This window comes from Corvus moneduloides, chromosome 1, assembly GCF_009650955.1.
Source record: "Corvus moneduloides isolate bCorMon1 chromosome 1, bCorMon1.pri, whole genome shotgun sequence".
Classification (NCBI taxonomy): Eukaryota; Metazoa; Chordata; class Aves; order Passeriformes; family Corvidae; genus Corvus; species Corvus moneduloides.
This window is the reverse complement of record NC_045476.1, coordinates 43,271,525-43,292,922: the sequence shown is the minus strand read 5'-3', so window position 1 is coordinate 43,292,922 and position 21,398 is coordinate 43,271,525. Positions and strand designations below refer to the sequence as shown.

Here is a 21,398-nt window from a genome sequence, read left to right as displayed (position 1 = left end):
TGGTATGATTTTTTTTTTCCCTTTTTCTTTTAGGTCTGTTAATAAACTCCTTTATATTCTTTCAAGTTTGGTGCCTGCTTTGCGTTTCTCCCAATTCTTATCTCACAAAAGATATACAGTAATGAGTATTTTAGACCAAACCACTACACAAAGCTATTTAAAAGAATGCATTTAGCTTGACATTAGCAGCTTACCTTAACATGGTGAAAATATAGCGAGGGCTGGCAGCATCCTTTCCACCATGAAGCCTGGTGCCAAACTGACCAATAGGTTGTAGCAGATTCACATTGTTACTTCCAACAAAGTTCTGAGCCAAGTTGACGATAGTCATCATTAGTGCTTGCTGCAAGAAAATACATATTCATTGTACTAAGTATGAGACAGTCTACCCTAATCAGCCAGTAAAATCTATTTTTAATGGCCCAAAATTATGTGACTAACCTGAATTAAATTTTTAAAAAAGCAGTCTCCCTGAGAAAGGCCTGTTGTAACCTTTTACAAGGGCTGCTGGGAATACATATTCTATGCTTATGAAAACCCCTGGGCTTCTCATTTTTTTCTAAAGCACTTCTCTGGGGGAAGTAAAGGGACACAAACTGACCACACTTGCACGCACAAACCACTACTCATTGCTTCTAAAGGGAGAAGAGAGGGGAGAGATGGACTGTTAATACGGCCACTTTTGCTAATATTTCAAATAAATATAAACAAAACAGGAGCTAGAAATAATCTTTGTTCTGACATCATAAAAAGTTTTTGAAGAACAGAGTCTCTGCTTCTTCCCTTAAAATACTGTACTTCTTGTTTCAGACAAAAATTGTCCTAGTACATAGTTCCTATATTCCTATGATTTGAGAATCTAGAAGTTGCCTAGGTAATTAGTTATCTACTATTTTGCCACAACCCATACTGTATTTGGGATAACACTGTGGACAAACACTTGGAAAGAAAGGAAATGTGCTGTCTTATTAAGACACATACTGCTTGGTTCACTTCCTTCTAAAAGACATCTGTGATTAGTAGAATTACAGTCAATAGTTTGCAATTTTAATACCAGAAACATTTACCTAATATTTTAGGTAGGCTAAAAGTCCTCACAACTTCACCATACTCCATACTCACCTCCCCATGGTGATAAGCTGACATTTCAGCCACAGAACCAGCCAGCTGAGCAACCTTTACTTCACGTTTATCATTTCTCTTAAAGCAAGTGAACAGAACCTTGCGTTGCCCTGGTTTCAAACCTAGTAAGAAGAACGTCCCATTCTCAACACAGACACAAGCAAATGTTTTCAAATTATAAACTTGTTTAGCCTTTATTATCATTTCTAATCTCTCTCAAAAGAAGTCTAGAAATTAAATAGAAGTAAATTCACATGGTAATAGTAACAAAATAATAAATATGTAATTTTAAAAAAAGTAGTAAAAGTATTTTACCAAACTCAAAACAATTACCAAAATAGTGGTAACATAATCTTTTCAGCCTATTATACGGCATTCAATACATCATTCTAATAAACTGGAGCTTGATCCTAGAAGTACAACTTCCACAAGTCAAGAATTCTTTCCATTCTACTCAGCAAAATCTTTTTCCTAAGAATACTGGCACAAATTCAGCAATAACAGCTGTAACTGTAGCTTACGTGTATTTCACAGCACTCGGAAATTCTACTTTTTGTGTGAAATTCTCAAATACGCATTAAAATTCAACAAAAATAATGTTATCCTCTTTAGATCTTTTATTAAAGTTTTAAGAAAGAAGCCAGTTCCTGATCTTCTGGTTTATTTTCATTGCTTAAGCACACTTTAGGAACAACATCTGTGCGGAAGGGATTGCATCATATTTGCTGCATGTTATCTAGAACTTGATAACTAGTTCTAGATCATGCTTATTGAGCTAGGCAGTGTTTTAATTCACATACATTTCTGAAATGCACTAAAATATTGTTAAATGTTACCATTACTACAGTGGGTCAAACATAAGAGCAAAAGCTGGAAGGAAGACGAAAAAATAAAAAAGAAACTGTCTTCAATTTCCATTTTATTTAAATATGTAATATCCAAACTTTTTTACAATGGGTCTGCATCATGTTTTACTACCAGAAATCTATTGAAAACAACAGACTTAAAGGATTTCCTTCACACAGGAGAATCACCAAGTAGTAAGAATTGTAACTAGCAGCTGTGAAGAGACAGCCAAAATCCTCTTCATTATTTTTTCTGAGATTTGCCACCAGACTAGCCTGTCATTTATCTCCTGACGATGCTAAAGGACAAAAGCCATTGCTAGAGCACTACACCTGCTGAACAATTCACACATCCATGCCCAGAATGCGGAGAAACACTCACAGGAATTATATATAATATTTGTAATATTATATATATACACCTACATTATGTTACATATATACATAGACACACACAAATACATGAATAGCTATGTTCCCCTCTTATTTTCTTACATTTCTGTAGAAACAGTCTACTGCGAGTTCATTCTTTAAGTTTCAGCAAAATCATTCTGCTGTTTCTGAGAAAGCAGTCTGGGTACAGCATGTTGTAAAGAGCAAGGATCTCTTGAAACACACAGCTCTGTAAGTACCCAGGTATGGAAAGAACTAAGTCTGGAGAAGCTGAAACAGAGACTGACGTCCTTTGGTTCCCTAGGCGTGTATCTGCATACCTAACTCAGCTTCATTCTGCATCAAAGCTGGGGATCCATCCTACCAGGAAGCTACTGCCCCTACCCCCTGAACTATCCCCCTCTCTCATCCAAAACACAAAAAGCTCTTCCTGTATGAATATTTTAGTGTAAGTCTGTAGTGTCAAGAAGCCTGACCAGCTCCACTATAAAATGTACTGGAAAGTGGAGATAAATGCACTTCCCCCCTCCCTGAAGCCTTTTTTCTGACCGTAGTAAGCTTGTGCACACGGACAATGACATGGACGGGAATTCCTGCTCATGCTGTCTGCGGACAGTTTTACAAACAAAGCTGTAGTGTAGTAAGCTGCTCCTTTTAATGTTTATGCTATTGCAAGGGGGAGGGTTAGTAAGCCTGACTGACAGGAGCCTAGCAAGATTACAGGTCAGTAAACATTAGAGCACTGCCTGTGGTGCAAGACTGAAGAGAGAAAACATTTGCATCTTCATCTGCACTCAGCTGCTGACTTGAATGTTAATTATTATAAGCACTTAAGAGACTTGCTTTCTCTGATGGTATGAGCAGAAACAAAGTGCTTGTACAGCCTAGGGAATAGGTCTGGTTAAGTAACAAGCCTGCACAGCAGCAGCTTAAACTTCCACAGAAGAAACATGGCAATTCCTGAACAGAATTCTTCAGGTTGGAAGAGACCACAGTGGCTCATCTGGTCCAACCTCCCCGAGCAGGATCACCCTAGAGTACACTGCACAGGATATAGTCTCTCTTGAATATATTCAGTGACGGAGACTCCACACCCTCCAGTGTGCAGTCACCGCACATACAAGTTCTTCCTCACGTTCAGGTGGAACTTCCTGTGCATCAGTGCCTGTTCACTGCCTCTTGTCCTACTGTTTGGCACCACTGAGAAGATCCTGGCTCCATCCTCTTGACACCTCCCCTTTAGTACTTACACACATTGATAAGGTCCCCTCGCAACCATCTCTTGAGACTGAACAGGCCCAGCTCCATCAGCCTTTCCTCATAAGAGAGATAGTCCAGTCCCTTCGTCATCTTCATAACCCTCCACTGAACCTGCCCCAGGAGCTCCATGTCCCTCTTGTCCCAAGAACCCCAGAACTGCACAGACACAGCAGATGTGGCCTCACATCTGAGGGCTGAGTAGAGGGGCAGGATCACCTCCCTTGACCCCCTGGCAATGCTCTTCCTAATGCACTCAGAACACCATTGTTATGATGATATGTTAACAAACACATACATGGAAGTTCTTATGCTCTCTACTTAAATGCATTGATTCCAACACAAATCACAGCTTTAAAAACCATCAATAAACGGGAATATTCCAACAAATCATAATGAATTATCAGCTTACCATCAACAAGGGAAGGGATAGATCTCTCGTTGTCTGAATTTGAGAAAAGGATCAACTCCTTGTTAATGAAATCATTGTAAGTCAAATGTTTTGTTGCTGTACCATATAAAAATTGCTGAAAAAAACCACATACATTATTCATTCAATACAAAAACTACATTACATTTAAATCTCACCTGGCAGATTTATGACTATTATTTAGAACTCACCTCGGGAAGGCCGTGTAGTCGACGCTGTCGCCTGTCTTCCATGAAATTTGTTAACCATTCTTTTCGGTCATCAATCTTCTTCTTACTGAAGGCCTGGAAAGATTCCAAGTACACTAAAGTATCACCATATAAATGTTTGTGCAAATGTATGTTACTTTAGTCAGAATTTTAAGTATATTGAACTTTCTGATGAAGTATTCACAAAGGCTTATTTGGGCAAGCTAATCCATATAACTAACGATTACATTTAAGGAGCAGTCCCAGTACATGACTTTTCAGACATTTTTGCACAAGGTGTTTTTGAAATGACAGATCTCTCACTGATTGCAATTTAAATTGATATTGCTTTCCTGAAATCTGCACACATTTAGACAAATCTTATCATTCTTCTTCCCCCTCTTCACGTCAGAGTTGTGCTTTGACACATGGGTTTGAAGGTCTTTCCCCACACAGCTTTAAGGTTGGGTTCATCATTCAGACTGAGCTATAATCAGCTCTCATCAAGAAAATCACTGAAGGTATTAGAAAAAACATCCCGCTCTTGTCCTCTCCATGCCCTCTTTGCTCTGTCAATAACTTGTAGCTGTTCCTGACTGGCCATCCCTAGTCCTCTTATGAAAATTGACAACCTGACAAAATTGACACTGCACAAAAAGCCTAAGCCAGAGTTTGTGCCAGCTGACTGACGGCCTCAGCCTTCATGATGACAAGGCATCACTTTCCAGCAACCACTTATCACTACAAAAGGACACAGGAATGTTCTGACTTTGTGGTGTCACAGAAACAGAGTTTCCCTCCAGTGAGTTTCTTCTCCGAAAAGAAGACATAAAAACTGAGTATGTGGTTTAAGCAAGATTTTGACTACTTTGGGGAAATTCTATGAGTTGCTGAGGTATTGCATTTTTTTCTCAGGGAGTAAGATACAGAAACTCCATCATGACCTGATTTTAACCACTCTCCTGCATGAGAACACGGTCATCAGCACCATCTTTTTCAAAGGACTCTGACTGGAGCACTCCAAAGGAGCTCAATGAATAGTTTCAATTCCTTGGAGACACAATGTTGTGTAATAAATATTAAATCTAACTTAGTTTCTGAGAAACGGACTGAGCGATATCACTATGTTTTGCATCAGACTGACTTCATTTGTGAACATACCTTGATAACTCACAACACCAGACATCTGAAAATTTAAGATTACGCTTTTGTAAAAAACATGACTAAATTGTTAGCATTTTCTTCTGGCTCCTTTCAGTTTATCTATACCTTTTCTAGACCACTGAAGTGACAAATGACCAAGAGCTGGATCAGCATAAAAATTATTTCAATAGAATAAAAATAGAATTAATAGAATTAAGAGCTGTTCTCAAATATTTATTCCTAAATATAATAAGAAGGGGATTTTTTCTGTTTCTCCACTTAAAACTGCTATTCTAATACTTCATTTACTAGCAAAGGAGTTCTTCAGAATGCTGAGGAATTTGCTTTGTGAAATAGTTTTTGCTTTCCTAGATTACAGCTATCATGAGGCCTAGCAGGGGCCTGTAATCACACACCACCCAGAGGTAAACTTGGGGCTGGGATTACAGTGACCAGCACAGGAAATGCAGGTGGAAGTAGAAGTGAAGTTTCTGTATACAGCTCCAGCACTAGCTGGTAGTTGCTGAGGTGTAACAGAGGTGAACAGCTTCCTCCCAGACTGACAGAATACTATTTACCTAACAGTGAGGATCAGCCATAACTGGCAACATGGCCTCCCTACACCAGCCTGTGTATGGAGGTCTCTTTGCAGAAATAGAGATCAGAATTGTTAGTAAAACCACACATTTTACTGTACCCACAGTATAAGAAAAAAGTTGTTTTGTCTAAGATGAGTATTTTTCCATTTTCCTTTTTTTTCTCTCCTACCCGTTTTTTTCTCTGTAATGTCACCTACAACTAAAATAGCAAATTAAAGTAGATATAAGTTGAAATATTTCTTGAGAAAACAGCTTCATTCCAGACACTTCATACTTTGTCCTTCCACAAGCCTTCTTTGAAACACAAGTATTTTCCTGCACAAAACTATCTACAAAACTTCAAATATGTAGAGCACATGCATGAATACATATATGACACACTGATAGATCTTCAATGAATAAACAATATTTATCTGATCTTACTTGCTCAGAAACAAAATACAGACCCCTAAGCAGATGTGAAACATAATTTGTTTGGGCTCTATTGCCTTACTCTAAGTACTTTTTGTATGTTCTGTCTTTAAAAGAAATTCTGACTGTAACATTTCTTGATATTCACATCACACAAAATTATCAAAGCTAAAAGCAGAAGGTAGAGCTCACTTTGTGGTGTGGATTAAGCTTATTCCAAAATTTAAAACATTTTCCAAAAGACTCTTTCTCTGCCCAAAGTACTTTTTCAGGTACACAAAAAAAACCAAAACAACCCAATGAAAACTAAAACATATCATATGGAAGCACTGCTGTGAGTTCTTACCAGTGTAATGGCAGCATCATCCTCAGGCCCAGCATATCGAAAAAGGATCCGATGTCTTTCCATGTCAGCAAAATATTCTTTTGCTTCTTTCGCAGTGCTGGTACCCAATCCTGTACAATAAACAGAAATAGTTACTCAATGTTCAAAATTTAAGTTTTATTATTTTACCCCTTTTATTTTACTGGGAATATTATAAAATCACTATGTAAGATATTATCATGAAAACAGCCATAAATAAAACTTCACACCACCCATTTATTATCATTATCATTTATTCATAGGGTTCACATACTTGTTTTTAAACAAACCTTTGTAGTATTTAATCTTCCATGCTTTGTGATTTTCCATATGCTTTTTCCACTCATCAAATTCAGGAATACTATAGAACGAAAGTTCTTGCTTATTTTTGCTTGCCTTTGAAAAAACAAACAAACAAAATCAACATTTCTGTTGTGCTGTAAGTAATCCATAAAATCTCAATAACAGAACCCATACCTTCACGATAGGGGTGATGAATTCCTCGAGAAAACCGTGTTTCAACAGTGATGGCCAATTGTGATGAATAAAATTGATCAACAAGCCCTTTATGTGAGATCCATCCTGATCCTGAATCAGAACACGATAACATGAGGCAATCTTACAAAATACCAGATTCCCAAAACCACCAAAAAACCCACTCAGTGGCCTGAATACATCAACACAATGTCTGATGATAGAAAGCATAGAAAGGAACAGCTGGCTTTAATTTGGATTCCAAACTGGACCTGGGTATGAAATAACCACCTGTGAATGTCACTGTCCCTGAGCTATTAATGATCTCTTCCAAGCCAAGTGCATGGTTGCTGTTCAAAGTTTCTCTGCCTGTGGCATGTTTTTGCTGAGAGCTAGACAGCTCTCCTAGACACCAGAGAGTTGAATTTTTGCAGAAAAAAGCCGAACCTGGCCACAGTTCTCACTGGTGGCATGAAGCTTGATAGCTCAATCATGAGATTTTCCAAAAATAATTGCCTACATTCTTGTCTCTACCTGACTTGCTAGCAATACCACCTCATTTATTGTCTACTTTTGTCCTTACTTTCAGCATATTTTTGAATTATCAGTAGTATGTTTTTATTAATACTTCGGCTTCTTGCTATTTTGTGCAGCAAAGTTCAGTTGTGCTTTTAGAGCAACCAAAACAATATATATAAATAAATTAATCCCTTAAAGAAATCTCATAACCTATGAAATTGCAGCAAAACACACTGTAAGAAGCTCTGTAGATTAAAACCTGTGAATTTCAGACTTACCTGATCTGTCATGATCATAATTTTTCCATATCTCAAACTTTTCAGAGATTCTGGATCTTCATAGCTTTTCTTGTATTGTAGTCCAACTATTTTGATGATGTTGTTGATTTCTGCATTTTCCATAATCTGTACAAAAGTTATTTTTGCAGCCAGTGTAAAAAGCAGAGGTTCAGAAACATCTCAGTCTTGCTTTATAGATACTTTTTCAATGCACCTTGACCTCAACTTTATAAGCTTTTTATTCCCACCCCTTCAAGTCTTTGCACTTGTAATGATTTCTTCTGTTACTTGCAAATTCTCAAGACTGCACCACTCTCTTTCTCCACTACAGACAGAGCACTTTGGATTGGGAAAGCTGGGAGAAAACTGCAGGTGTAACAAAAAGTCATCTCACAAATGTGCCTTCTTTCTCCACTGTTTTTATGGGCATGTGCAGCACACCTCTTATTACAGACAAATTATGGGTGGCAACAGCAGTAATGTGATGAGGTAATGCTGCTGGCTGCTGACTCATGTTGTGAGTCCATGAAATCACATGGCAATGGAGAAAATACAAAGTTTTAGGGGTCTTAAGTACTCATGTGAAATGTGAATATGAGTCATAGCAAGATTTCCTTTCACTTGTGAAGAAATGAACTTTATCATCCCAGTACTGCACTACTACAGTTAATATTGAAAACCTTATCTCAGGCTTCAAAACAGCTGGTACTCTATGAAATCCCAGTCACAAAACTCATGAAAAAATTTAAAATTAAAATATGAAGGTGTAAATCTAGAAATCAAGAATAAACAGGAGGACACCCATTTGTCAGCAGAAAGAGAAGGACAGAACTACATACCTGTTTGTGAGAAGCTTCTCGGACATTGAGAATTTTGCCCCTGAGTGGGAAGACTCCGTATCTGTCTCTACCAATTACACCGAGGCCAGAGACAGCTAAAGATTTGGCCGAGTCTCCTTCTGTTAATATCAATGTGCAGTCCAAGGAATGTTTGCCACCTGCAGGCCAAGAAGAAGTAGAGGGAAGGCAAAAAGCCAGGACGTGTAACTCAAATGAAAGAAATACAGCTTAATTCTTCCTACTCTATAGTTAATCTCCTCTCATCAGTTGATTTAGGTAGGCTGAATTTCTCTTCCTAGGGATGGCCTTCATACCACTAAAATGGCACAGCAATGAGTATCCTTGCTAAGGATACATAGCATACTATGGATTGCTATGGACAAGGAGCAAAACAGGATGCAATGGCGGCACATCTTATATAATGGTTGCTACATGTCTGCACAAAAAAGGACAGATTGCTTCTCTACCTTTACCATTGCGTTTTGCTAGCTGCAAATTTCTTATACACATACATTATGCATGCCTGAGTTACATACAGGAGTTATTTCCCATTCTGCATTTTCCCTTTGCTCACAGCATATTTTAAAAAGTAATTTGTTAAATCACACTTTTGTGGGTTCCTTTTTTTATTGTCTATCATCTAAAGCCAGACAACTGTACGAAGAACATGTCAGAAAAGCTCAAACGATGAGAACATTTGCACTTGTTATACCTCACAAATTTCTCAAACAGAAAAATAAATCTTTACTAACAGTGTAATTTTGATTCTACAAGACACAGCATCTTGTTGCCTGTGCGCTCAAAACTGGAATGACATTTATGTTCTGCCTATTGCAACTGCAGCAGTGGAATAGACGTTCTAAATAACAAGCAGGTTGAAAAAAGGAACCCACCCTTTTAAAACAGTGCAAATGTTCATTAAGTATTTTTGCTATTTTATCAAGGCCTATGTTAAGAAAGAATCCAAAAAATCTTCAAGCTGGTTGAGTCTCACCTACTGCTAATAAGGAAGTTTTGAATATACTGGCATTTAAAATGTGTGCTGTAATTTGCCTTTACCTGGTAGGTAAAAACCAGCCCATACTTCCTATTACACAGAACTTACATTCAGCATCTTTGGTTTTCTGAATCAAGATGTGTGGCTTAATACAATCTAAGGCAGTTATTCACACTGTCAGTGACTACCTACCAGCAAGGTGGATGCCAAATACTTAGAAAAACACCAGTGTGCTGTTTTAGAATATATAAGAGCCAATATTTTTCATAAATGAACTACAGAAAACACATCTGAACGTCACCCAGGTTGACTTTCTTCTGGAATGGATGCAATCAGTAGCAATTAATTTCACGGAAATACAACATTCCAGGTATTTTGCTGAGCATAGCTCTAAAGAACTCGAAGACAAAACTACATGAACTGACAGGTTCAAAAAATGCTTTTATGCTTCACCTGATTTAGTAATCTAGCTGCTCCCTTACAATCCTATATTCTTAATTTTTGCTTTGATTTCTACTTCTCCTCCAACAAGCCACAGAATTATGTACAGCTGCTCAAGATCACAAGAAAGCAAGAATGACCAGGTATAGGACTCTTTCTTTACAGAGAAGGGGGAAGAAATCTGCAGCAAGTGCATCACTCTAGAGATACACCTCTCTCCTGTTCTTAAGCAAACTGGCAATGACTAAAACGCTCAGGGATACCAGGGACACAAGAAACCTGTGGATGCTGGACCTCAGCTACAAATTCATTCTTGAAGTAAAGATAAAATCTAAAAACCAGAGGAATAACTAAAGTCAGATGTGTCTGTGGCCAGAGCCTGTTCTCTCCCTGCTGCACTTCCTGTGTCCACCCAGAATGTGCAATGCCTTCAATGTCAGAAATCCAGTATCTTCCAGAATTTCAATAAACCAATACCTGGCTAAGCCTCCTCAGCAGATGAAGAGTTCCCTCAACATGAAACAGTAATTAGGCATCAGAGAAATACCTGGGTAACAGGCCTTTAAGCCATGCAAAGCTTTAGCCCAAATGAATCCCTACATGCCTTCTTAGCTGAGGAAGTTTCAGGATGAAAAGCAGTAGAAAATTTTATTAGCTCCCCTGTTAGAGATTCTCCCTTCCCCTCACCCCCAGTCAAAAAAATGAGTAAGAAATTATTTTGAAGCCTGGTCTCCAAAGCAGAGCTAAAAAAACTACGAAGAAAGTGTGTCCAAAATCATTCATTATATCTGCTAGGAGCACTAGGCTTGATATCCATGAAAACATATCATTTCTCCAAGCACACAATCTTTTCAGCAAAAAAAAAATATCAGGGACATATATCTGAGTAAGGAGTGAAAATTCCACAGGCAAAATACTAGAGTAGATGCAACTATCAACTTTTGAGGCAAAACATGACATCTGAATAAATAAAAAAGTAATTAAATACTGAAGAAACTCCATTAAAAAAATTAATAACCAAGGAACCAACAAGAAAGGGAGGAAAATTAGAAGCATCTTATCATCATCTCATCAAGTCATCTCTGGTTTGGATGCTGAAGCACAAAAAAACCCCCCAAAACAAACAAAAAACCCAACCAAAACCAAGCCTCCTTATCAGTCTTACATGCTTTTAGCTACTCAGCCCACCCACCTACTTCATTTCAATTTCCCTACCTTTGCTTAATGTGAGGATGTATTAAAACCCAACTAAAATTAACACAGACCGACAACATTTTGAGCTCTTTAGCCACGTGTGCCCCTCAAATCCTTCCAGAACAACTCCCATCTCATTGCTCTTGGCACAAAGACTGCCAGCTGATCCTGATCCCTGTCTGTGCTGAGGAAGCAAGCCAGCAGAGATTGCCAGTTTGCCCTATATTCCCAGACAGGAGCCTAATGGCATTTAAAGTCTAATGAAAAAAGTCTCTTGAACCGTTCCCTCAGGTCTGAACACTACATGATTTACTTCCTACAGCTTCTGACCCTATAAAGATTCTGATCTTTCTACATTAGAAAGGTCAAGAAGACTACTCACCTCCAAAATGGAATACTGGAAACACTATTTAGCAGGAAACCACAGTTAGGAGATTTACACCCTCCCAATACCAACCTAGACTGCCATTTTTGTTCAGTGTTATTAATTCTCTTCCCTAAAGAGGACAGTGTTCCTGATACCAAACTCACCATCACATTTGAATTCTAGCTCCAGGAGGTTTAGAAACAAGAAAGATTTTTATTAAAAACCACATATGGATAAGAAATAAAAGTCAGGTTTCAAATTGTCATGTCTGTGAAAAATTTATGAAACATTAAAGAAATTAAAAATAAGTGCTCTTACCAGCATCATTAGCATCATCCAGTTTCGGAATGCCTTTGATTTTACTGTGTTTCACTGATGAACATTTTTTGTTCAGTTGAGTTTGTGCCTTAAATTTGACCCAATTCAAAATACTCTCTATGATACCACAGTTAGAGGCCTACAAGCAACAAATTAGAATTGTGGATGAGTAAAATAAAGCTTCAGATAGCAGATTTCCTACATCTCAGTTTTGAATCATTAACACTGTTTCTAAAGTCCTCTACATTTTAAAAACTGCAACATATGAAAGGTCAAGGAATTAACACACACCTTACTATTTAGCACTTCATGCATTTACAACCAAAACACAACACAAAAGGAGCTTCCTTTTCCACCAGTTACATAACTGATGGAAAGAGCAAAGGAGGTCTGAGACCTAACAAGAGGTTGTGTAGTTGATGCGCTGAGACATTTTAGGTACTAAGCACTTGTTTCCTGGATTTTGAGAGCAAAAAGAATCTTTACAGGATATTTACAACCATTTAATTTTTCTTTGGAAATGACTGAAAATGGCTGAAAGACAACCAAAACTATTTGAGAATGAGCTTTCTACCAACCACTTGATAATCTGATACTGATTCTAGAAACACATCTGCAACAAAAATAGCATAGAGTATATTTTCTAAACTAAAACTGCTTTAGATTTTGTTTCACATCAAAAGAAAACACAGATGGAGTGAAATACTGTGAGCTTTGGCTTTTAATTATCCCCCATAATACAGCATTCATTGTTGAGATTGTGCAGCACATTTAATGCATCTGGAAATCAGTGTTTACTCCCGGGAATATTAGAAACACTATAAATCAAACCTGCTGATGGTAATACAGCATGCATTCATTCTTCAGATTTCGTTATACAAGACTGCTGGGTTATTTTTTTCCCCTCTAAATTCTATAGGAATGTCACCCATAACATAGAATTAGAATAATAAAACACTATACAATCAGTAAAGTTTTGATGCCAGGAGTATTAGCAGTGGCACTGTTCTCCTTACTACTGGAGTTTCATTTTAGGATACTGGTGCTAAATAGGACTTATTATAAAGAGTTCTGGCTAACAGAATTCTACTTTCTCTTCATTGTATGAAAATGTAGTAGAGGTAAACCCTCTCTGATGTATTTCTACAAATACATTCATTTAGAACAGAAATTCTTAGCCCATCTACAGAAAATTTTTTAAACTTGCTGCTCGACAATAATGATCACCTTGAGTACTACAGGCACCATTTTGCATTTCCTTGATTACTGGAAGAACAAGTAAATGTGACATATCCTCTCCCTCTCTTTTCACTCCAGTGAAACAGGACTGATACCAAAGAGTAAGGTATACAATATTCTCAAGTTCAGAAAAATATTTTAACACGAAAAACATTGGTCAATGACTATGTTTAGATTTTAAGAGTCCAACTCATATCACCCATGTAAATACCAGAATCTCCAACAAACAAGTTGATCAGGTGAAACTCACTTTGAAATCCAGGGCAACAGTCAAAACACAGTCATTGCATCCATTATTAAGACCAGAGAATGAACAGAAGTTCCTTCACCCCATTTCCAGAGTATGCAAATGTCACTGAAGTACATAATGAACTATACCTAATCTTCTGCTACAAAGCACACATATACTTGGTCCAGTGTGTCAATTCCTGATTCACAGAGGAGAGAAAAAAAAAAAAAAAGGCTTTACTTACTGCTTTAAAAAATTTCTCAGATAGCTGGCACTTGGACCCAAAACTTTTAGGCTGCAATGTCATGTTTTCCTTTGTCTGGGAATCAAATGATGGGTTTTCAATCAAGCAATTAACAAAAACCCATATATGGTTCTTCACCTGTTGAAAACATAGAAACCAATTTACTCAACAAAATTCCCACATTCAACTTTTTCAATATTTTTGTATAAAGCTACTTGCCTGAAATGGTTTGACTGAAACTCCAGCTTTATTCTTCTTTTTCACCACTTCTATCAGTTTGCCCACAACCTGATCCACCACGTAATCAACATGCCTACCACCCTGAATGAGAGAAGAGAAAAAAAAACAAACAATAAACAAAATAGCCATTGAATTTCCTAACAGCTTTTAGCTGCACTAACAAAATTCCTGTAGTCATACTCAAATATAGAAATCCATGCACACTGAGTTGCAGCATAAGATAGAAAAATCTGTTTTAAAGTTTCTCTTCCACATCATTTAGTCTTCATTCAAGTGAGGATGACAGAAGTTAAAACATCAATTACTCAAATGCCTTCCTTTTAAATTTGTAGAGAAAAAGGCCAAAATATTAATAAAACGTTAAATTCTAGTGGCTGTCATAGGAAGTTCATAATACTTGACTGAAATCTTGTAACAAAAAGTGGAGTGATGCAGGGATATCCCATAAAGTGAAAACATACCAAACTCAACACTCCATATTTTACACAGGTCACCTTTGCTTTAGATAAGTTAGCACCTTACAAAAAATACAGACTAAATACTGGTTCCTGTTCAGACCAGTCTGCATTAGGACAGACAAAATAAACAACACATGGCTATGGAGACCTTCATCATGAAGTCACAAACAGAAAAATGCTCCTTCTTTAAAGCTGTTTTTAAAACAGAACTGAGAAGGAAAAAAAGCTTTAGATGGGTACGAGGAAGTATAGGATAGATAAGAAATAAGTAAGAGAAAACAAAACCAAGAATAAACAGCAGCCAAAAAGAGGAAAACAACTAGCAATCAAACCCCAAAAGTTAGGATTCTACATTTTAAGGCAGTATATGCATCTGAAAAGACTGAAGATGTAAAGAAGTTGAATTGATGGGATAGCAGCTGTGTTCACAGCTTCATGCAGAACACAGAGATTAAAAAAACCAAAAAAACAGAGTAGATAAAACCAAAATGGTTAAGCTAGTAAATATTATTAGTCATAACCAAACCAGTACTTGCACTTCAAAGAACCCATCTATGGTTTCTGTCAGTTCCTAGAGTCATCTACTGGAACAGCAACACAAACCATTAGAAGCACCATATAAAGTCTTTTCTCATGGCATTTCTTCTAAAAAATCCAACCAACTAAAAAACCCACATCCAAACCCCAAAAGCTGTCAAATTAGAACACAACTGTTTTTATCCACATATGGATGACAGAGTTTCAACAGAGAGAGAGTTCAATTGAAAGCTCATCTATCAATATCCTGCCACTTTAAAGAAAAATAAATCCATTTCTGAACTGTAAAGAAAAGCTCTTACAGCAAAATATCAAATTACACATTTCAAAATCATTCCACACTTGAGTGGCAGTCTTGAAATGCATTTCTTTTACTCATCACATTACTGAAAACTTGTGCTTACCGGAACATCTCAGTATATTTTTGCATTTAAAACTTTAGCAATTTTTAAATTTTGCTAGAAGTAGCATCTGACATATCAAGAAAACCAGCAATTTACCAGTAATTCTTGTTCTTAGGAGACACTAGTTATTACAGCAGTTCCCCATTCCCGAGTCCACTCTTAAGTGCGCAGCTGTGAGTGAGGGATGTTCAGAGCTCAGAGCTGGGGCCCTCCCAACCATTTCACCAGCAGGTGGCAAATGTACCCACTATGGGACCAGAACAGCCTGGAACTGCCCCAGCTGTCAGAACAATTCCATACAAGACACAAAGGCAAAAATACTCTCCGAGTCCAGAGGGCTGCCAAAGATTACTACAACTTTTGAATTATGGGAAAAGAGCGCTAGAACTGCATAACCTTCTTTTTCCAGACGGTAACGACAGAATCCCAGTCTTGCAAACTTCAGGATGCAAAGGTCTCTAATTAAGTGCTAACAAAAATCTTAAAAATGAAGCTTTGACTGCCTCCTATACACATTCTACTCTTATCATAGCCAACAGTTTCCATCTATTTGGAGGTGAGCCATATTTAAATTCTGTGGACAGATAAATGGTTGATATGGTAGAAAAATTCAGAAGCTAACTATAAATTTGAAGTTTTCATTTAATTAGTTATGCAATTTCAATCGTATTTTCTTTTTCTTTTTTTTTTATTATATTTATTTTATGAAAATAAATCCAAAATCCACAATGATCCTGAATTTCTTGCTGAACTCCAGCAAATTTTAACAGGTTGGGATTCTCCCTCCATGCAAGTCTACCTTCTAACACTGCAACTGTGTAGGCTCAGCATTTCTGCTAAAATGATTAGTAGTATTACAGTTAACAGTGCCACCATATTAAAGTTATCGTTACACTGCTATGTTAATAGCTGAACTTTCTATTACAATTTCTACCACAGGCACTATTTGAAATTCAGAACTTGAGAAGACCACATTTAATCAGTTTACAAGTCTCACTACAGGTTATCTGTACAACTCTCATAGCTGTAAACATTCCTTCAAATGCTGTATCGGAGCTTGAAGTTGAAGTCTGTGGCGGTCTACTATGGCAAAATTTTGAATAAATGGGGAGCTGACCAAGGTAACAAATTTACAAGAACTAAACAAGGGAGTTGCACCTCAACATACTGCCTGACCTCCCAAACACCCCTCAAAAAAAACCACACCAGCAACCCAAAAAAAAATTGTTTGGAATTTATAGCAAGTTTAAAAAAGGTGGGGGGGAAAGTTATGGCTGGCTGAAATTTATCCAGATGCAGAAACAAAAAGCTTTCAGCAAACAGTGATAATTAACAGCTGGAATGAGCTCCTCACCTGTTAGCAGTTAAGGGGGCAGGCAGCTGAGGCAGCTAATTACTACACATTATGTCCCGTCAGTGGGTAGCTGCACATCAATTGCTAGTGAAAGGGGTTCACCACCCCAAAAATCCCACACCCAGTCACACATGTAAGGCATGGATCATGAGAGTGGGGAAAACTAGAAATTACAACACTTACCTTTGAAGAATAAACAGAACTTTTTTCTGAGCATATTCCAAAAGAATATATAATAACAATGTATGTGTAACTGCATTATGTGAAAATTGATCCAGAAGAGTAAAATTCAAAATCTTTGGAGTAAGTGTATGCAATATGTTTTACTTAGGAGTCAGGAAGTATTCAGTATTTCCAAACACTTTTTTTAGCCTAGTATCAAGCGTAATGGAGTTTCTCTACATTGCCAGTTTCCTCATAAAAGTATTGTCCGCATCTTTAAGGTCATGCTATTTTTCTTTTTTATGTTGCACAAAGGAGCCTGAACTAAAACAAAGTTGGAACCCTTAAACTACCAGATTTGTCATCCCTAGTTTTGACAAAGTTTTTAATTGCAATGTAGAATATTTACTTAGAAAGCAATTATTCTACAATGAAATGAACTTGCCCTGTTACCACAGAACATTTGTTCAGCTACACTGTGAGAGACTGAAAAGAAGTTGCATAATAAAAATTATAGCCCAGCAAACACTGGCTGCACATCACCTAACACCAAGATTAACACTGACATTCCTGTGCACCTGCTAGATTTAAGTGTAACCACTGGTGCTTACAAACCATTTGCGCTAGCATTAGAATTTTCTTCTGACGCTTTCAACAGAGATCTGAGCAAGGACAGGTTTCAAAGCGTCTGATTACCAATTCTTATCTTTCCCATCTTTTGGAAAGCTCACAGTTAAGATTCTCTAGAAACAGTCTCACCAACTACTAGGACTGCTTGTTCTAGTCTTGTTAAATCTAGCTTGTTAGATCTGCTACCTCTAATAACTAGAATGTTCAGTTAGATCTAACAACTAAACTGCCTAGTTGTTGGGTCACTCATCCAGTGCAGTTTGTGAAGAGCAGAAGTGACAAAGACTTTTTTTCACCATGGTGGATCACAGATCCCTAAACCCGGTTCATGCCAAAAGGGCATAAATGAGAGTTATGCTGGTTCATGTCAGGTGATTCCCTTGGTGCCTGACCACCCCCACAATTTGAGAAGCACCGAGCTGTACTTTATTTAGTATGCTGAGCACATTGCTGCTTTAGCATAACTTAAGATTTTTCTTTGCTATTATATCACTACTACTACAGTTGCAAAGAAAACCCAGATATCCTTAGGAAGATACACAAATAAAAGAAAATTAATCTCAACACTTCAGGCCATTTTATACATCAGACAGCCACTTCTCAAGGACACCAAAAGTCATTTTTGCCCTCCAAAACTTGCTACTGGTAGCCTTAAAGGGGTTTGTACATTTTTTTACCTTACTTTCAGAATTATGTCATTACAATGTGTTAAAAAGGAAGAAATAAATCAGTTCCAGTAATTTTCTTCAACACCATGTATGCTCACATAAGACATTGGTATCACTGATAATGATTACTAGCATTGTCAAAACTAGTGCTTATGTAGAAATACTGCTATGAATGTATTTTAATTGCATCCAATTGCTCTGCCAGTTCCTCTCATGCAGAGGATTAGCTCACCTATTTATTTATAGCAACCCAGATTCACTTTTTTATCAAACACCTGACTGGGCACAGCCTCAGCATGCATTTTACCATTTCCATTTTTACCATTTGATCTAACCACTCACCTTTGTGGTAGCTATACTATTTACAAAGCTGATCTGCTGGAACCCTTTTTCACTCAGAGTGAGGCACACATCCCACCGTTCATTCACGACCTCGTGGATGACTTTGAGCGCGACTCCGGTTTCATCCAGCTTGTCCTTAACGTAAAGATCTACGTAGCTGCGGAATCCATTTACCTACAAGCAACAGGTAACAGTCACTACTCTCTGCACCAAATACTCAGCACACTCAAGATACATCAAGTGATGTTCTTACAGGTAGTTTCTTCCCATTCAACATGACTTTGACTCCTTTGCATGACCCAGCCAAATCATACGCTCGTCTTGTCATGAGGGCCACAATATCCTTATCAAGCTTTTCCATCTTAAATTTAGACAGATCTGGCTGGAATGTAATGCATGTGTAGTCATCACCTTCAAAATGCTTAATCTTGGGCTCAGAGGTCTTCATCATGTTGTTCATCCAAGTCTTTGGAAACAAAACGTTTTAGATGTTAGTTTACAACACATTATCCTCCTCCTTTATTCCCTTTTCCAGCTATGCTAGGATTGCAACAGTTACACAACAAAAAGCTCATGAACTTCTTTTAGAAGAAGTTCCTCTGGTAAAACACTACACGAAGTTAACTGATTTACAAAGATAGGCACAAGCATAGGTGATAGCACATTTGTGGTTTCTGTAAACATACAGGTATTATTACATTGATGGACATGACTCTGATGCAAATGGAGCCTCCCACAGAATTTACTAAACTAGATACAAGTGAGCTGGGATTACAGTCCTTGTACCCATCTGTTTAACTCTTTCAAGCTACTCCCACCTCTACAGAGAGGCTTATTAGTTCCTGTGCAGAGACTCAGTAGTCTCCAAGACACCATTTTGGCGGCCGTGCAGTGTGCCAGAAAACAAACCCCCCCAGCGGGTACAGGCTAAACTCAGGAGTCTTGTATTCCCTCTCTAAGAACATGGGCACATCTGCATGATCAAGCAGAACGTCTGCTCACAGCATACACTGAAGTTCAGTTCTAATAAATTTTCACAAATTTTGAAAATACTGGAAAACGTAGCACTTTAAGTTGTAAAGCATTTAGTCATTCTCAAAAAGTACACTCGAACCAATATTAATTTGCCCTTTGGCAGCCAGCAGAAAATATTACATATTTTAAGAGACAGGCATAACAGATTAAATGTATCATTTATGTAGTGATATGACAGCATGACCAGAAATTAATTACTTGTCCAGAAAGTAAGAGAAGAAAGCCACCAGCTGGGAAGGACTGTAAAGCCAAGGAACTTTGGTATCTAATACTGCCAAAGTATTTCAAACTTTTAGAAAGGTGGCCATCTCAAAGCTATATACAGTAGACCGCATTACATTCAGCCCTTGGTCTGTATGCTAACAATGAGCAATGGGTTCAAGTGGGGGGGGTTTACACTTAAGTCCATGTGGGGCTAATTAAATTCATGACATAAACACTGAAAAATCTGCTTCTTAACACATACAAAATTACACAGATAATTGTTTCCATGTTTGCATAGCTAAGTAGAAAGATTTTTTGACAAATTATACAACAGCAACTTCAAAACGTTTCAACTGAATATATTCCTTTTCACATGTGCACGAACATACTTTAGTTTTAATAGAAATAGAATTTTGGGTTTTTTAGTCACCTAACACTCCAAAGAAAGTGTTATTTTACCCAAAAAGCCTAACACATAGGGATACCAATTTTTACTGACTGAACTAACCTAGCCTGAAAACTCTGCACATCCATTTGAATGAGAAACTATCCAATTCATTAAATAATCCTAAAATATATGTGTTAGATTTTAAATCTGTAACTACAGCAAAGACATTTTGAACACTTCTATACCTGCTTAAAGCTGTGTTTGTATTCCTTGCAAGCAGTTTCAACTGTAAACTTTGTACTAAATATGTTACAAAGTTTTGCACCATAGCCATTGCGTCCACCTGAAAAAAACAGCATAGAGTAAAATAGGATCAGTTTAAATTCAGGATAATAAATCATGTCCTAAATTATTAAATTTATTTTTCCCTACATTTCAGGAGCAGAAGTGTTTAAATACTTATATACATTACAATTAAAATATAGAAGTATGTTGTTTGTTACTTGATAATGAGTTGGAGATGTAAAGTTCTGACATTGGAGATGTAAAGTTCTCTGTAAATATTGGTATTAAAAAAGGAAAAGTAAGATATTTCCTTTAAGCCTTTTTACTCTAATAAAGAGCTATAATAACGGTAACTAAGTCATCACCTGTCATGAAACAGAAAGAGAAAAATTAAGGAGGGGAAGCATACTGAAGAAGCACACAATGACTTAACTGAATAAAACAAGCACATTAAATAGTCTTGCCTGTAACTTTTTTCTCATCATCATCATAGTTGCTGGAAGTTAGTAGCTGCCCAAAGATTAAAGCAGGTACATATACTTTTTCCACTTTGTGTTCCACAACTGGTATCCCCTTTCCATTATTCCATATGCTGATAATGTTTGATTCCCTATAAAATAGTGAAGACATTAAGCAAATGAATGCAATCTTGAAAACAGACTTCTGCATACCTGTTTAAATAACTACATAAAAATATAGCAAAAGACCATATTCTTACCACATTTACTTAGAGCTCTAACAATTTTAATTACAAAACACCCCACTCATTTTTGCTTATTAGATGTCTTGGAAGAAGGAGC

The 21,398-nt window shown here is 37.2% G+C and overlaps 1 protein-coding gene across 2 annotated transcripts in view; it reads right to left on the bottom strand.

Annotated features, from left to right (window-relative positions):
* TOP2B (DNA topoisomerase II beta) overlaps positions 1-21,398 on the bottom strand; it is a 60,578-nt gene that overhangs the window by 17,423 nt on the left and 21,757 nt on the right. For both annotated transcript variants that reach the window (XM_032107805.1, XM_032107814.1), the window contains exons 5-20: positions 21,063-21,208; positions 20,559-20,656; positions 18,940-19,152; positions 18,687-18,860; positions 14,111-14,212; positions 13,892-14,029; positions 12,180-12,318; positions 8,863-9,020; positions 8,024-8,149; positions 7,230-7,340; positions 7,043-7,148; positions 6,735-6,844; positions 4,239-4,331; positions 4,030-4,144; positions 1,123-1,244; positions 195-343 (exon numbers count right to left, since the gene is read on the bottom strand). In XM_032107805.1, the coding sequence (XP_031963696.1) occupies positions 195-343; positions 1,123-1,244; positions 4,030-4,144; positions 4,239-4,331; positions 6,735-6,844; positions 7,043-7,148; positions 7,230-7,340; positions 8,024-8,149; positions 8,863-9,020; positions 12,180-12,318; positions 13,892-14,029; positions 14,111-14,212; positions 18,687-18,860; positions 18,940-19,152; positions 20,559-20,656; positions 21,063-21,208 (2,100 nt within the window). The remainder of the gene's footprint in view (positions 1-194; positions 344-1,122; positions 1,245-4,029; positions 4,145-4,238; positions 4,332-6,734; positions 6,845-7,042; positions 7,149-7,229; positions 7,341-8,023; positions 8,150-8,862; positions 9,021-12,179; positions 12,319-13,891; positions 14,030-14,110; positions 14,213-18,686; positions 18,861-18,939; positions 19,153-20,558; positions 20,657-21,062; positions 21,209-21,398) is intronic.